Below are 18,249 nucleotides of genomic sequence, written 5' to 3' on the forward strand. Positions count from 1 at the left end.
CCACCACCTTAGGTGTATGTGGCTGGCGCCTTAGCTGCTTGAGCCACAGGCGCCGAGCCTAATCTCACATCTTTAAGTCAAATTCTGTATGTCCCTGAGGACCCCTTCCCAGTGTAAAATGAATTTAAAATACTAATTGCAACGTCAAGCTTTGTCATAGAATGATAAAGTATTTCCTTGTTGGTTTTTTTTTTTACTTTTATTCTTTTGTTCCCAGATAGTTCATGTTTTGCAAGTGTTTGCCAAAGTAATTTAAGTTGTTCCACCCTAGGGTAATATAATTCTAACCCAAAGCAAAGAAGATTAATGTTTAAGCCAGTGCAAACCCCTTTTCAAGCAAATGTTCAATTTCTCTAGTATATTAAAAGTAGACTCTGACCCTCAGGGCTGGCGACACTGGGTTAGGAACCACCAGTATAGACTCAGAATTCACTAAAGGATAGTAACATCAGAGTCTATTTTCAATTTCATCTTAGAAATTGATGAAAGCAAATTTTATGGCAGAAAAACGTTTCATAGAGAAATTATAAGGATGAAATGAGGACTTCGGTTTGATAGAATTTTTGCTTTGGTTAAACATTGGAGATTTACTTAAATCATTGTAAATAGCAAGTAATATATTTATACAATTTACTTTTCAATATTTCATTATGTCCTTCTTTTGTAGAAAACAAACTTTCAGAATTCTTTCAATTATATGTTCTGTTAGTTAGAAATTTGTTTCCCTGACGTATTTACTTTGTCAACTCAATGCCAAGAAGTGATTTTACTGCATTCAAATGTTTGGGACACCTTTGGCCCTATTATCCTTGGTCAGGTATAGGTGGGAGACTTGATCTCCAACAGATTAACAACAGAAACTACCAAGAACAGAAAGATTCCTTTAAACCTCTTCTTTATCTTGGTCCTTGGAGGAAGTGGGTCCATCTGTTTTAAGGAACAATACGGTGTAAACCCAGGAGAGAGAGAGAGGGGAGGGTAGAGCCAGCGCCAGCAAATGGAGAGGGTGGCAGGAAGAGCAGCACTGGGGTGACTAAGACCAAAGAGCGGACAGTGACCAGGAGGGGGAACTAGAGTGTGTCCAGGGAAGAGTTGAGGAGGCAGAGACAGGGTAAGCAAAAAGTCTGATAGGAGGATGAGAGAGCTTTTAAAATAAGGGGGGTGGGGGGAACCTAGGAAGGAAGCCAGCTGGAGCGAATGAGTTTGCATGTGAAGTTGTGAGTGTAGCCACACAGACATCCAGGTGGACCAGATGCACACCTGTGGGTCTGACACAGGGACAGTGGGTTCTGTCTCACCGCTTATTAGCTGTGTGCCCACTGACAAGGGGCATCCCAAGCATCACTTTATCTTTAAAACAGGTTAACAGTACAGTAGTGTTACACATACATTTAATAGACTCAAATTCACTTACATAAGCTTGGTGCTAAGTGTAATATTTTTAGCTACTTTTTGTTTAAAACAGACCCCTGAAAATATACTAATTATTTCATTCGGTGCCCAAAATAGCAGAGGGAAAAATGGCTGTGTTGGACGAATTGAGGGATGGCATATACATGCATATATACACACACTCTCTCTAAACAGTTTAATGGCTTTTTAAGAGTCCTTTTGCGAGATCTTCACATTGGGTTCTCATGTTGCACTCTGATTTTCTCATGTTGTTGATGGATTACATCAGATGATTTACATAAAGCACTTTTAGTCCAAGGCCCAACATAGGACAAGCACTTAGCAAATGTTAGCTATTACCGTGGGTGTTAGTATAGCTTTTATAATAGAAATCCAAGTACGATTTTAGAGCCACTTCTTAGCTATGTTACCTTGAACAAATAACGTAAAATCTCTAGCTATAAGATAGACTACAGCTGACCTTAAAGAACTGTATAGAATGAGCGATCTATAAAGTACCTCGCCTAAGACATGAGAATTCATTACAGGCTAGTTCTCTCCCTTTCTGGTTTCACCTATGCATGTATTTATATGTGTGCACTGTTGGGGGAAGTTATGCATACGTGCATATTTGCACATCTGTCTATCTGTAAACATACATCACTGCTAACAAACTGGATTATCTACTTACACAGGCCAGAAGGAAATCTCAGTTGAAAAAAAGCACATCAGGAATGCCTCATTTGTAAATTCTCAAATCAGTGCAATTAACCAAAGAAGAGATGCTATGACTCATCGAATACTCTCAGCAAGGCTTCATAAGATTAAAGAGCTAAAAAATGAATTAGCTGAGATACATCGTAAATCAGAAGCCATCATCATAGAAAACCAATTTTTGAAACAACTTCAGCTTAGGCATGTGAAAGCTATAGGAAAGTATGAGAACTCAAAAACTAATCTGCCTCAAATTATCATTAACCATCAGAATGAAGTAAAAAATCTAAGGCAACTACTTAGGAAATCCCAGGAAAAGGAAAGAACTGTATCTAGAAAACTTAGAGAGACTGACAGCGACTTACTGAGGACTAAAGATGCCTTGCAGGCACTACAGAAGCTTTCTGAAGACAAAAACCTGGCAGAAAGGGATGAACTCACTCAAAGATTATCTGTTCTTACCACAAAAATGGAGGCAAATGACAAAAAAATACAGGTCTGTATTTCAGAGCCCTCGATGTTGTATGGTTCCAGAATGAATAAAGAGAGCACACAATAGTCTCCTTTGCCCACCCCGCCCCAAAGCATTGCACCTGCTGTGCTGTGTTTGGCGTGCTGCCCTGAATAATTAGGGCAGCAGTTCTCAACCTGTATTAAAGGGCCTCAGCATTAGGAAGGTTGAGAACCAATGAATTAGGGTGTCTAATGGAAGGCAGCAGGAGGGAGAGGTTCAAGGTAGAACAGGACTGGAAACGCTCTTTCTGCTGAGAGTCCATTCTGTGGCTGGCTAATGACCTGGACATGACCGTTCTCTGAGCGCAGATACCAATTTCAGGGGAGTTTTTTCATGTGTTGTGCGGAACCTCTCTTTGAAACCAACCCTCTCCTTTAAACTGCTTACTAAAAGGCCACTTCCCAAAAGGCAGTCCCTTTTCTTATATTCTTCTTTGTCAATGTGGCCAGTCATTACTACATAGACATTTTTTGTTATTTTAGAAATAGGAATTTTTCCCAGATAATCCTCCAGGGAGTAAGAAAGAAAAGGGAATTTAAATAATAGATGAATGGATTGATCTTCCTCAACAGTTCATGACTGTCAGAAGCCTGGGGATTACAGCATGAGAGATGATTTCAGAGGGGACACTGGTCTCCCACCTGCTTTACACTTGAGAGTTTGAGCCTCTATGGACACACACATAAATGGAAGTCACTGACTGTTTAATACTTGGTGAGATAATACATGTATTTTCCATGAGCTTGAATTAAGTAAATATCAGGTTCGTTTCATCTATGTTTTATCTCATTCATTTGTTGGCAAAATTCTCTATTTTCATTTTCTTTTTTTTTTGAGATAGAGTCTCACTTTGTCACCCTTGGCAGAGTGCTGTGGCATCACAGCTCACAGCAATCTCAAACTCTTGGACTTAAGCAATTCTCTTGCCTCAGCCTCCCAAGTAGCTGGGACTATAGGCCCACCACAATGCCCAGCTATTGTTGTTGTAGTTGTCATTGCTTAGCAGGCCCGGGCCGGGTTCAAACTCGCCAGCACTGGGGTATGTGGCCAGCACCCTAACCACTGAGCTACAGGCACCAAGCCTGTAAAATTCTCTATTTTCAAAGACTTTTCTCACAACAAGTTGATATGTGAGCTACAGAAAATAATAAGCAACCTCATTTTTTACTCTTGTATACCAAAATTATATTAGCCTTTAGGTAATATTGAGTTCATCTTAGCATGTGTCTGTCATGTAAAAGTAAATGTATGCTGGGGGGTGCCTGTGGCTCAGTGAGTAGGGCACTGACCCATATACTGAGGGTGGTGTGTTCAAACCCAGCCCTGGCCAAACTGCTATAACAAAAAAAAAAAAAGCTGGGCATTGTGCCCCGCGCCCGTAGTCCCAATTACTCAGAAGGCTGAGGCAAAAGAATTGCCTAAGCCCTAGAGCTGGAGGTTGCTGTGAGCTGTGATGTCACAGCACTCTTCTGAGGGTGATGAAGCGAGACTCTGTCTCTAAAAAAAAAAAAGTAAATGTATGTTTACCTCATTTACATATTTTATATATAAGTATTTAAGTAGTTCATGTCTTTGTATCTATAGATAACAAAACAAATTAAAGAACTAATTAACTATTTTCCAGCTATCAGAAGCACTAACCAAGATTGGGAAATTTCTATTTGGTTGTAGAGCATTTGGTAAAGGAAAAATATTTTGTGGGCCAAAATGTGTAGGTATTTTTTAACATTAATATTTTAGGGAGTAGGACTTTTAGCGATTATTTCATACTTTTGGCTTTTTATATTTTCTACTTTTACTTAATGAGAAAGCATAATGTTATAATTTGGGAGAACCTACTTTATGTTAAAAAAAAATATATAGCCCTTTTGGTAAGTCTTCTGTCAAAGTCCAGATCAAACACTTCTCCAGTAAAATAGTTGTCACTCTGGAGAGCAGGTGAGCATGTGTGGAGATGGTCTTGTAGTCCATCAGCGGGGAGGGACGTGGTGGTGTGAGCCCCGTCATAACTCTGCTTTCTGTCGTCTGGGAATCACCATCCCTGATAACCTGCACTGATGCTGAGCAACCCTTTTTAGAGGGAAGCTTGAAATGTTTTTAAAGAGTACCTTAGACAGAGATAGCAGAATAGTTCATTTAAACAAAACTGCTTAGGTCTTCTTTTAAGATATGACATTGATTATATTTATTGATTTTTAGGATCTGTTCAGAATTTTTAAATCAAATTCCAGAGTACATAAAAAACATTAGGCTCAAGCACATGAGATTTATTCTCTAGAGCTGGGATCTGGAATTTGGGTAATACTTAGTTCTAATATCTATATGTCTCCTATAAAAGCCCTTCACTGAGATTGTACTCAAAATTTGCACTTCTCATAAATGTATTTAGTTCCATTGTAATTGCAGTTTTTAATAATACCAAATCAGTTATAGAATAGTTGAAATATATACTATTTTCAGAGCTTGGAAAAACAACTGAGGTTGAACAGTAGAGCCTTTAGCAGGCAGTTGGCTATCGAGAATCGGAAGATCATAGGAGCTCAGACAGCTACCAAGACTCTGCAAGTGGAAGTGAAACGCCTCCAACAAAAACTTAAGGTATTTATTTTAAAGAAAATGTAAGATTGAAGTTTCCCAAAATGTAAGAGTTGCTTATACTTATGCCTATTACATCTTTAAATTACTTACCTTCATGAATGTTTCCTCAAATTAAGTTTCTTCCCTACAGTAACATTAACAGATAGTGGATCTACAATAATTAGAGTGAATTAACAGTTTGGTGAGTAGGTACTATAATTAGAAAAATTAAAGTTCTGTTCTATTCATTAACAAGACTTCTTCTTATTTTTATTTCCTCACATTAAGTAATATTTCATTTTGTAAGCATTTTTTTTGGAGACAGAATCTCAAGCTGTTGCCCTGGGTCTCAGAGTGCCGTGGCATCACTGCTCACAGCAACCTCAAACTTTTGGGCTTAAGCGATTCTCTTGCCTCAGCCTCCCAAGTAGCTGGAACTACAGGTGCCTGCCACAACGCCTGGCTATTTTTTGGTTACAGTTGTCATTGTTTGGCAGGCCCAGGCTGGATAAGAACCCACCAGCCCCTGTGTATGTGAGCTTACTGCTTGAGCTATAGGCGCCGAGCCATTTTGTTAGCATTTTAATATAACTCAAAATTAGTGTTTAAATTCAAAAAATAACTTTATTATGTTTATGGCAAATGTGAATGACCCACATGTTTATTTTAAAGTCACAACTGCAAATATGTTTGAAAACTGTCTTTTAACAGTATGTGTACTGCTTTAAAAGTAAGAATTTGGGGGCCAGGTGCAGTGGCTCACCTGTATGTAATCCTAGCACTCTGGGAGGCCAAGGCCAGTAGCTGGAGCTCAGGAGTTTTACACCAGCCTGAGCAAGAGTGAGACCCTGTCTCTACTAAAATTGAAAAAACTGAGGCAAGAGGATCATTTGAGCCCAAGAGTTTGAGGCTGCTGTGAGCTAGGATGCCACGGCACTCAACCAAAGGTGATAGAATGACATTCTGTCTCAAAAAAAAAATTTTTTTTAAATATTTATTTTTCTGGCTTGGTGCCTATAGCTCAAGCAGCTAAGGTCCCAGCCACATACACCAGAGCTGGTGGGTTCAAATCCAGCCTGGGCCTGCCAAACAAAATGACAACTACAACCAAAAATAATATATATTTCAGACTTTTTGCTATCTTGCTGCCTTTGAAGATTGCTAAGATATGCAACAATTTAGATAAGACACATAAGAAATAAACTGTTTTGGCTCCGCACGGTGGTTAGGGCACGAGCCACATGCACTGAGGATGGCAGGTTTGAACCTGGCCTGGGTCAGCTAAACAATGACAACTGCAACAACAACAAAAACAAAAATAGCCAGCATTGTGGCAGGCACCTGTAGTCCCAGCTACTCAGGAGGCTGAGGAAAGAGAATTGCTTAAGTCCAAGAGTTTGAGGTTGCTGTGAGCTGTGACACCATGGCACTCTACCCAAGGCGACACAGTAAGACTCTGTCTCAAAAAAAAAAGAAACTGTTTCGAGACTCAACTAATAAATCTTAAGCTTGAATTTTCTTTCTTTCTTTTTCTGTCACCATGACTAGTGTACAACATTATGGTAACTCACTACAACTTTAAACTACTGGGTTCAAGCAATCCTTCTGCCTCAGCCTCCTGAGCTGGGACTACAGACGCCTGCTACCACACCCAGCTTTTTTTTCTATTTTTAGTAGAGACAGTGTCTTGCTCTTGCTCAGGCTGGTCTCAAACTCCTGGCTTCAAGCAATCCTTCCCCAACTCCCAAAGTGGTAGGATTACAGGTGTGAGCCACCCAGCCAACCTTGATTATTTAAAACAAGAATCTTTAACTTTTTAACGTTAAGTAGCAAATTTTGATTTCCAGGAGACTTGAGATAAGTCAGAGGCAGGGGAAGAACACTGGAGGGTTCCAGTGCCCCCCTTTTCTCTGGATTTTCAGGAAATTTAAGACAGTTTCTTCAGAAAGAAGAGTATGATGGTAGCAACCAGCATAGAAATCTAACGAACAGATGTCAAGATCCTCTGGCCAAGACAAACACACACACACACACACACACACACAGAGAATTTTAAAATAAATGTTGTGCTTCCTTATGCAGCAGACATTTTAATGTGAATAGTACAGAGCCATTAAAAACCCATTTTAACAGGAGAAATGTTTAATATTTAATGAAAAGAAAGATACAAAATTGTATGCACAGTAAGGTCCAAATTGATTTTTATAAAGAAAAGTAAATATACCTCCACACAGTGGATTTCTATGTCTCTGTAAAAAAGAATGAGGAATCTTGATACACTACTATGGATTAATCTCCAGGATATACTGATCAATGAAAAGAGGAAGGCAGAGGAAAACGCATAGTATCCTGCCATTTAAGAAAAAGAAGCAATTCGATTTGCCTATGTTTAGAAAAGAAAAGCGTTAATAGGATAACAGTGGAAACAGGGGAAGAGAATAGGCTGGAGGGGATAGTTATAAAACCTAGATTTCTTCAGTACCTTTTCACTGACTTCAATTTTGAAACCATGTGAATATTTTGCATAATTATGAAGCAGAATTAAATGTAAAAAAATAAAAGCTATCCATAAATATCCAAACCAAAATGAAAGCAAAGAGCCCAATGAACAGTGAGCCCTCCGTGACCTGAGGGGTTCTGCATCCTGCATGTCACAGCATGTCACCCTGCTCTCCCAGTGAAAGAAAGAGGCCAAAGGGGAGTCACAGCTTCACTTCGGCTCATCCTGGAACGTAGGGAAGTGGTGCAGGGGACTCCCCAGAGGAGAGCCGTAAGCAGGTAGAGGCAGGTTTTTCTATCACAAGCTTCTTTGGGAATTGCACATCTCAGTTTAGCTCATTAAACTTCCACCCCAGGGTGTGATGTTTAGCATTCAAATGAGATTACAATGAGGGAAAGGTCAGTGCAAGGTCATCTTGGGCTCCCTTTGGCTCCAGGCAATTAGACATGGGTGGGTCTGGGTTTGTGTGGCCCGGCTGTCTATCAGCTGGTGTCAGCATGTGATTTTAGTGGTCTGGGAAAGCATTCCTCAGGAGACAGATATGCCCCTCCTACGTGAGTATGGGCTGGATTCCACTGGTTGGGAGGTCATTTGTTTTGTTTTGTTTTCTCTTCTGCAGTAAGTACGACTGGGTCACATAGCCCCATGTTGCCTTCCTTGGTCAGAAGTAAGGCCCAAGTCCTGTCCCTGTAATATCTCAGTTGAATTCACAGATGTGTAACCCTCACATACAGAGGGCCAGCTGTATTCTATTGGTGGCATAATGTCACAGAGAGAAACCATTACCAATAACTTAAAACACATTAATATCATTGCATATGGCTAGTGAGATATACTGTAAGGACCAAAATCATAAAAGGTCTTAAAACTTCTTTCAGTAATGACGTTGGTGGTGATAGTGTTGATACTGTTATTTTGAGACTGTTGTGTATCCCATAGGATAAAGCACATGATGGATTATACATATATTGGTGTCTCTGGGAAATGGTATTTGGAGGATGGAAGAAAGAAAATACAGAGGTAAAATAAGGTCAAATAAAAAGCCTATAGTCCTGATTTTGCGCTGAGGTAGAAGTATGAATTTATGATGTATTTTATCTTTAAAAATAAATACATATTTCCAAAGTAACCAGCTCTGTAGCAATGACTACGCCTGGTGCCCAGATGATGGTCTTCAAACTCTAAACCCACTAAAACTAAGACTCCTAAAAAAATTCTAGCTCTGGTGAGTAAAATATACTGGATGAACCTGGGACATATTATCATACAAAAGCAAGGAAACTATCAAGGACTGTTAGTGTAACAGTGAAGGGCTCAGGAGCCATGTAGAATAGGTTCTTACTGGCTAGAGATGGGCAATTTGATGATCAATAAAGATAAGTGAATGGGTTAAAACTTAAACAGGAATTCATAATGATTCTTAAAACAAACAACTTCCATGATGAGTCACTTCTGGAGTACAGGGACCGGCATGTTATTTTGAAAACTGGTAAACAGAGGAGAAGCAGCAAATGTGATTCCCTTTCCCATACGGACTCCTCAGAGTACCCGAGGAGTGTGTGACTGAGTGAGCGCCTCCTGAGAAGTATTCCAGTGAGTAATGGAAAAGGGATGATACTGCGTAGGATTCGAATGTCACTGCTTGAAACCCCCTAATCAATGGCCATCAGTGGCCACTAGCCACTAGCATCACATGAGAGAGACCATGATACATGCACTTCCTGGCAGAGGCACACACCCCCCAGCAGAATGCATGCCAAAGAACTGAGCCTAAACCTAACTACCACAGGGCTCTAACCACTGGTTAAACCTCTGGAGGTAGAGGATATGATAAAGGACACCATGGGGCTGCAATCAGCACATCAGACTGTGGAACACTACAAACACTCCAGTTCCTGCATCAAATAAACAGCAAAGTGGAAATAATAACAAGAGATGGGGCTCAGCGCCCACGGCTCAAGCAGCTAAGGTGCCAGCCACATACACCTGAGCTGGTAGATTCGAATCCAGCCCAGCCCGCCAAACAACAATGACAGCTGCAACCAAAAAATAGCCAGGTGGTGTGGTGGGCACCTGTAATCCCAGCTACTTGGGAGGCGGAAGCAGAACAATCGCTTGAGCCCAGGAGTTGGAGGTTGTTGTGAGCTGTGATCCCATAGCACTCTACCCAGGGCAACAGTTTGAGGCTCTATCTCAAAAAAAAAAAAAAAAAGAGATGGACATAGGAACCTACTGATGAAAAGACACCAAGAGATGTGCTAATCCTGGTTTTTCAGGCCTTGCTTAAATCCTAATTCTAACAGACTTAAAAAACTGTAGCCATCTCTGATGTGATCTGACCTTAAAAACAAACAAAAAGGCTTGGCGCCCATAGCCCAGTGGTTAGGCTGCCAGCTACATGCACCGGGCCTGGTGGGCTCAAACCTGGCCCGAGCCTGCTAAACAACAATGACAACAACAACAACAAAAGCAGTAGGGTATTGTGACAGGTGCCTATTCCCAGCTACTTGGGAGGCTGAGTCAAGAGAATCACTGAAGCCCAAGAGTTTGAGCTTGCTGTGAGCTGTGATGTCACAGTACTCTACCCAGGGTGACATAGTGAGACTGCGTCTCAAAAAATAATTGTAGGGCAACTGGAAAAATGTGGAAAAAACTCAATATTTGTTGATATTAAGGATTTAGTATTGATTTGGGGAGTAGAATGATGATATTGTGGTTAGGTTTTAAAAGGGATGCTCTTGTCCATTACAGATACTAAAACATTGACAGATTAAATTATAAAATCTCTAGGATTTGGTCCCAGTCACCCAGGGCTGAGGAGTAGGGTGAAAAAGGGTGGGTGTATAGAGGAAATAACTCAGATGGGTCATGAGTTGTTCGTTCATGAAGCCGGTTCATGGGGTGCTGGAGGTTCACTGTACTAGTCTCTCTGTACATATTTTGTATATTATATTTTTATAATAAAACTGTTTCAAAGGGAAAAAGTATTTTTAATTACATATTTTATGCATTGAAAATGAATAGAAATGGTTAAATTAAGGTGAGATAGGCCAGGCTCAGAGTGGTTTGTGCCTATAATCCCAGCACTTTTGAAGAATGAGGCAGGAGAATAGTTTGAAGCCAGGAGTTGGAGACTAGCCTTAACAACACAAAAAAAAACACATTTCTACAAAAAAATAAAACCAGCCAGGTGTGGTAGCACACATCTGTAGTCCTAGCTACTCAGGAGGCCATGGCAGGACAGTCACTGGCGCCCAGGAGTTCGAGGTTACAATGAGCTATAATTATGCCACTACACTCCAGCCTGGGCAACAGAGCCAGGAAAAAAGGTAGGGAGGGCTAAATACATGCTTTTTGTCCCTTCCTGTAAAAACTTCATGGAAATGCAGAAAATATATTTTAAAATACCAATCCATAACTCCAGAAAGGATGCCACAATTATACCAGACCTAGCAAAGAATTTCTGGAAGATAAAAAGCAGATATTGTATAAATTGATGGAGAAACTAGACAGAGACCATCACAACCTAAAATAAGCACAGACCAAATTCTGGAAAGGCCACAGGAACAGAGAGAACCCCAAGCTCAGACTCAAGCAGAGCATCGGGCAGCAGCTGTGTCTGATGAAAGCGAGGGGCCTCCAGCTGGACAGCTCACTCACAAGCTGGGGAGGGAGCTCTTAAAACTCCCAGTGCTGGCTTGGCGCCTGTGGCTCAAGTGGCTAAGGCGCCAGCCACATACACCTAAGGTGGCGGGTTCGAATCCAGCCTGAGCCCGCCAAAAAACAACAATGACAGCTGCAACCAAAAAATAGCCGGGCATTGTGGTGGGCACCTGTGGTCCCAGCTACTTGGGAGGCAGAGGCAGGAGACTCGTTTGAGCCCAGGAGTTGGAGGTTGCTGTGAGCTGTGATGCCACAGCACTCTACCCAGCGGGATAGAGGCTCGGTCTCAAAAAAAAAAAAAAAAAACTCCCAGTGCCAAGGCCACCCATCCCTGTGAAGTCAGGATCTCTGAGTGGCACCCAGGCACCAGCAGATCTACTGTAGCCATGAGGGCAGGTACCTAACCACATCCACCGGAGGGTAAATACAGCTTCTGACGTGGGCTGAGACACTGTTCGCTCTGGCACTCAATTATTGGTGATTATAGACTGTGTTCACCTTCCTTATCTCCAAAAAACCCCACAGAAATATCAGTAAAGGGCCACAAAAGAAAACAGAACCATTATAGCAAAAATGGCAGCACTCACACGATGACATGGAGCAACCTCCACAGCAGGAGGTGCTTAGGGAGGTGACTGTGTGGTGGAGGCAGGTGTGGAGGACAGAAGGGAGAAGACAGAACAGGACAAATTCATCCATCTCTCCTGCCCCGCCCTCTTCACAGCATGCACCACCAGAATGCACTGCTGAGGAAAAAGGGGACTCCCAGTGTAAATGCTGGTATCACAGGGGAAAGTCCTTTAAAGAGTAAATTCTGGAATATGGGGAGTACTCTGCCAAATGACTCACCACAGAGGGAAACCTGCCAGTCGCAAGTCCCTGATTGCCCGGGAGCCAGCCAGCCTTTTCATTCAGGCAGGAAGCCTAGCAAAGACGCACATGTCCACACCAAACAGCAGGTACAGGAAATAGCCACTGCCACCCTTCATTCTCACATAGGCCCAGGCAACCAGCTCTATAAAGCAAAGCAGCACCATGAAAGGAATCCGGGGAATAACAAGCAGGAGAGCTGGCCCCAAGTGGCTCCTGGCCTGGCTTCTGCTGCTTCTTTCTGCATTCAGTGGTCCTGCTACTGAATGGAAAATGCCCTTTATGCTTCCCCTCCATGGTATTCCAGAGTGAAAGGAACAGAAACTTCTAAGGATGTTTTAGAATCCTGACTGTTCCAGGTTCTGCACTGCATAACAAATCACTCCACTCCCAACTTTAAGAGATGACTTCAGAAGTGACACTAATTTTGTTCATGAATCTGTAATTTGGAAAGGCCGTGACAGGGATAGCTTCTCTCTGTCCCTCTTGGCATCAGCTAGAGTGGTTTGAAGGCTGGAATCACCTGAGTCCCACTCTTATACCTGCACTCGGTACCAGCTGACAGCTGAGAACTTAGCTGGGCTGCTGACTGGAACCCTGGACACAGCCTCTACGTGGGGAGTGGGTTTCCTCCTAACTTGGTGGCTGGGCTCCAAGAGGAAAGGGAGAGAGAAGCAGCAAGTGAGGCAGAAGCCACGCTGCCTTTTATGACACAGTGCCACTTCTGCTCACTCCACTGGCCAAGGCAGGTCAAGCTGTAAACTCCACTCTTGGCGGGGAGGCACAAGGTTTTGGAACAGCATGTGGGACATAAATACTGTAGCGGCAATCTTAGGAAAATATGACCTGCCACATTAGTGTAAGTCATTATTGCTTGAGCTTAGGAGGATCTGGTCCCAAAGATCAAACTTTCTATTTCTGTACCTTGAAACTCATTTGCAAAGTCCTCCAGTGCTAAGGTCTAGGCCCATTTCTGGAGTATGTATGGGCTAAGAGGACAGATGTCAGCCTTCCACAGCTCTCAAGTGAGGTCCCACAGCCCAGCTCACAGCCAGGCTACAAACTCATTGCTGCCAAGGGGCATGTGTCTGTTAAGACATTGATTCCTGTCTAAGTTTTGGAAGCCATCGATGCTGACCTTACTGTGGTTCTACACCATGACCCAACCTCCCACTTAACTCTGACTTGATAACTTTGGAGCTTGTCACTCTCCTCTGAGTATTCTACAAGCATTCCAGAAGCACTTGCCAGCCATGGATTTGTCTTCTAATTGTTTCTCTTGACTAACTGATGGAACTGTGTACCAAACCTGCTGTGTAGGACTTTTGGCCAGCTCTGTCCTGTACTCAGCCTGAAGGAGGACGTCCTTCATGCTGCTTCCTTGAGTTGCCAGCATTGCCACACTCACCTCCTGTCAATTCTAAATCTGCCTTCTTCCTGCTCTCTGCTGCTGAACTATACACTGACCCTGAGTATCCAGACCAAATAAAAAGAGAACTGAATTTTCCAGATAATCAAAATTTGCTCCTCTAAACATCAATATCTTTCTTGTCTTAAACAATGTGAATGAAAAATCATTCTAAAATGTTTGACACAATATTCTTCTTAAACATGATTTTCAGAACTGGTAGCTCTGGTTCTGAATAGTGACTTATGCCTGTAATCCTAGCCCTCCGGGAGACCGAGGCAACAGGATCCCTTGAGTTCAGGAGTTTGAGACCAGCTGAGCAAAAGCAAGACCTTATCTCTATGAAAAATAGAAAAATTAGCCTGGTGTGGTGGTGGGCACCTGTAGTCCCAGCTATTTGGAAGGCTGAGACAGGAGGATGGCTTGAGCCCAGGAGTTTGAGGTTACTCTGAGCTAGGCTGATGCCATGCTCTAGCCCAGCCGACAGAGGGAGACTCTGCCTCAAAAAAAATAACCATTCAGAATATACGTGATCAACTGTTCATAGTAATAAACTGTCAGCATTACTGATTTTTGGCAAAGTGTTAACTACAATGAGAAAGAAAAAGAAACTCTACCATTTTTGCTTCTGGGAAGACTATATTCAAGAAAAGATTAATTTTTGCATGTTTTATCCATTTATGTACCTCTGATAATAAACTATGATTCAAATGATATAAACCTACAATCTACATACAGGCTGGTTGTGCTGGCTCACACCTATAATCCTGGCACTTTTGGAGGCCAATGTGGGACGATCAGTTGAGGCCAGACATTCAAGACCAGACTGAGCAAGAATGAGACACCATCTTTACTAAAAGTAGAAAAATTAGCCATACATAGTGGCACACACCGGTAGTCCCAGCTACTGGGGAGGCTGAGGCAGAAGAATGGCTTGAACCAAGGAATTTGAGGTTGCTTTGGGCTAATGATGATACCACTGCACTCCATACCAGGCAACAGAGCAAGACCTTGTATCAAAAAAACAAAAAATTGGCTCGGCACCTGTGGCTCAAGTGGCTAAGGTGCCAGCCATATACACCTAAGGTGGAGGGTTCAAATCCAGCTGGGGCCCGCCAAAACAATGACGACTACAACCAAAAAATAGCCAGGGGTTGTGGCAGGCGCCTGTGGTCCCTGCCACTTGGGAGGCTGAGGCAGGAGACTCGCTTGAGCCCAGGAGTTGGAGGTTCTGTGAGCTGTGATGTCACAGCACTCTACCCAGGGTGACAGCTTGAAGCTCTGTCTCCAAAAAAAAAAAAAAAAAGAAAGAAAATTAAACTACAATCTTCAGTTCAGATATAGAAAAATAGGTAGGGTTCTTTAGTTTCTACAACTGAGCCATACATCCTTATGAGTCCCATTGCCATAGATTAGAGGTAGGAGTGGACAGTGATGAAGGGGAACGGACGAAAGCGTGTCTTGGTTTCTTGGCTGGGCGTGGTGGCTCGACCTATAATCCTAGCACGTTAGGAGCTGAGGATCCCTTGAAGCCAGGAGTTCGAGACCAGCATGGGCAACATAGCAAGATGCTCATCAACACAAAAAAGTTTAAGAATTAGCTGGGTGTGGGTGCTCCGCGGGGCGCCGCGCCAAGCTGCTGCGGTTCCCTTCCCGGGTGCGTGGTGTCAGCAGAGCCCGGGCCGCAGCACACACGTGCGGGCACCGCCGCGCTTGCTCCCGCCCCGCTGCTTCCAGCTCCGCGGTCCTCGCGCACTGGGGCACTTGTTTATTGTTGTGGTAGCTCGCCGCCTTCTCATGGGCTGCAAACGCATTTTAAATTCTATTTCTAGCAGATGGGGCATGGCAGCGGCCGGGGCTACGTTTAATGTCAGGAGAAGCTTCGGTCCCGAAAAATGCCATCGGTACCTGAAATCGGAAAACTTGGGAGTTCCCACTTGGGAAAGAAAAGTGAGGTGGAGGACCACTCTGTGCCTCTGCTTTTTTTCCTCAAACCGCTGGGAACAAGTGCCATTAATTAAGGAAAAGTTGAGCCAGAGTGTGACCCTCATCGTGATCAGATACGCATTTTCTGTTGTTGCCTTCACAAGCGCCAAGGAGAACTTTTCCTTGGATTGGTGCAAGCAGTCGGATGTGGGCCTTCCCAAACCCGACCTGGTCCTGTTCCTGCAGCTGCTGCTGGCAGATGCCGCTATGCGGGGTGAGTTTGGCCAGAAGCGCTACGAGGACAGGCCCTTCCAGGAGCCGGCCCTGCAGCGTTTCCACCAGCTCACGGAGGACGCAAGCTGAAGTGGAAGACAGTTGATGCTTGCAGAAGCATTGAAGACATCCATGTGGAGATCCTTGCGCTGCGTGAGGATATCACCCGCACTGCCACACACAGGCCACTGGGGGAGCTGTGGAAATGACCTCAGGCTTCCCCTAGAGACACCTGCCTCCCAAGGAAGTCCTGAGTACCCAGTACAATTGCAGGAGCTGTTGCCCAGTGGCACAAACCTCAGGTCAGACCTCTCTTGACCTAGGTTGGGTGTACCAGGGACCGCTGCAAGTGGGGATGCTAGTGGTGTGGACATAACCACAGTGGAGCAGTCTTCCTCCGCCTTCGCCTTTATCCTGAAGATGTCACTATATTATAGTGTTTTCTATTTGAACTTTAATGATAACTCTGAGAAGTTTCATTGAGATCACTGGAAATGGTAATCAGATGGAATTCTCCTAAGTTTCTTGCAGGCACTAATAAAAATTGACCTGAAAAATGTGAAAAAAAAAAAAAGAATTAGCTGGGTGTGGTAGCACGTGCCTGTTGTCCCAGCTAACTTGGGAGACTGAGGCAGGAGGATTGCTTGAGCTCAGGAGTTATTGACTTCAGTCAGCTGTGATTGCACTACTGCACTCCAGGCTAGGCAACAGACCTTCTCAAAAAAGTAAAAGTAAAAAGCCATAGGGTGGCGCCTGTGGTTCAAAGGAGTAGGGCACCAGCCCCACATGCTGGAGGTGGCAGGTTCAAACCCAGCCTCAGCCAAAAACTGCAAAAAAAAAATTAAAAAATAAAGTCTCATGCCAGTTTGTCTCGTAGACTTGCAGAGATTTTCCCATCCCTGTCTCTAATCTAATAAAGTGGAGATGCCCTTTATTTTATTTATTTATTTATTTATTTATTTTGTAGAGACAGAGTCTCATTTTGTCACTCTTGGTAGAGTGCCGTGGCGTCACACAGCTCACAGCAACCTCCAACTCCTGGGCTTAGGTGATTCTCTTGCCTCAGCCTCCCAAGTAGCTGGGACCACAGGCGCCCCCACAATACCTGGCTATTTTTTTGTTGCAGTTTGGCCACGGCAGGGTTTAAACCTGCCACCCTTGGTATATGGGGCCAGTGCTCTACCCACTGAGCCACAGGCGCCGCCCTGGAGATGCCCTTTAGGCATAAGAGAAAACATACTTATCTTCTAAGTGAGGGGACAAAGAGGCCGCTCACCTCTGCTGTCCTCTGGCCCTTCTCTAGACCTGGTTCTACTAAGGAGTGACTGGTCTCAACCAATCAAGTTTCTAGGACCCTGTTTAGTGTGCAAAGTGGCTGGTGAAACTCTATTCTGGGAAACCTGAACTGAGGGTCTCGTCTCAGTGGAGACAAATCTGGCTGCTCTTCCCTTGCTGATTGTTGATGCAAAGGCTCCGACATGCATCCTCCATCTAATTCCCCCCTGAGTTCTCTCTCAAAGCCTGGTTGTAGGATACCTGCATCCATAAGCTTGAGGACTCCAGAGCAGGTCCCCAGCTTTCCACGCAGCATCCCTCCACCATCCCACTCTCAGGGAGAGTAAAAGGAGCAATACCATGGTATTCCAAGCCCATGAGCTTACTCCAGCCCCAAGATGAATGTGGGGCTATTTAATGGGGCTGGTGATTTTCCTGGGCCATGTCAAGGCCTCCTGTGCTGAGACTTCCCAAACCTCAGAGATGTTTCTCACCCCTTGAATCTCCCTTGGCCATAGATTTTACCCTATGAGGTAGAAGGACATCAGAACCACATCTCTCCCTCACTCTCTTACTTCCCAACCACCTGTCTGTCACATCTCACATCCCTGGGTACCTTCCTCCTGGACTTCCCACCTGACTTGTAGACACCCACCTTCCTTGACTATGGTTACTAACACAGACATGGCTATTGGTGTGTAAAAAGGCACATTTGGTATTTAATAAAACCCTTTTTTGTTCCTCAGAAGTTAAGTTTTTAAAACTTTTGTTTTGCCAAGACTCAAAAAGAGTCAATACTGAGATTTAAAACATAACAAACGATGCTATTGTCCTAGGCTTCTCCCACTCCGCACTTGTCCAAATGCAGCCCTGTCAATAGAACTTTCTGTGATGGCAGAAGTAGTTTGTCTTTGCTGTCCAGTGCTGGTCACTAATCACATAAAGCTGCTGAGCACTTAAAATACAGGTCATGTGACTGAGGGCTGAATTTTAGTTTTATTTCATTTTAATGAACTTAAATCACAACATGCCACTAGTGGCTACCAGAATGAATGGTACAGAGGAATAAGCTTCCCGGGCACAGAAGGAATGCAGTGAAGAAAGCTCATTTACAAGGCTCTTCAAAAATATTTTCCC

General features: G+C 43.5%; 1 protein-coding gene across 1 annotated transcript in view; it reads left to right on the top strand.

Moving 5' to 3' along the window:
- The window catches only part of LCA5L (LCA5L, lebercilin like), a 26,872-nt gene that overhangs the window by 3,049 nt on the left and 5,574 nt on the right, over positions 1–18,249 (top strand). The window contains exons 2-3 of the mRNA XM_003800648.1: positions 2,088–2,602; positions 5,081–5,218. Coding sequence (XP_003800696.1) covers positions 2,088–2,602; positions 5,081–5,218 — 653 coding nt within the window. The remainder of the gene's footprint in view (positions 1–2,087; positions 2,603–5,080; positions 5,219–18,249) is intronic.

Source organism: Otolemur garnettii, unplaced genomic scaffold (genome assembly GCF_000181295.1).
Source record: "Otolemur garnettii isolate 467f Iridium unplaced genomic scaffold, OtoGar3 scaffold00180, whole genome shotgun sequence".
NCBI lineage: Eukaryota > Metazoa > Chordata > Mammalia > Primates > Galagidae > Otolemur > Otolemur garnettii.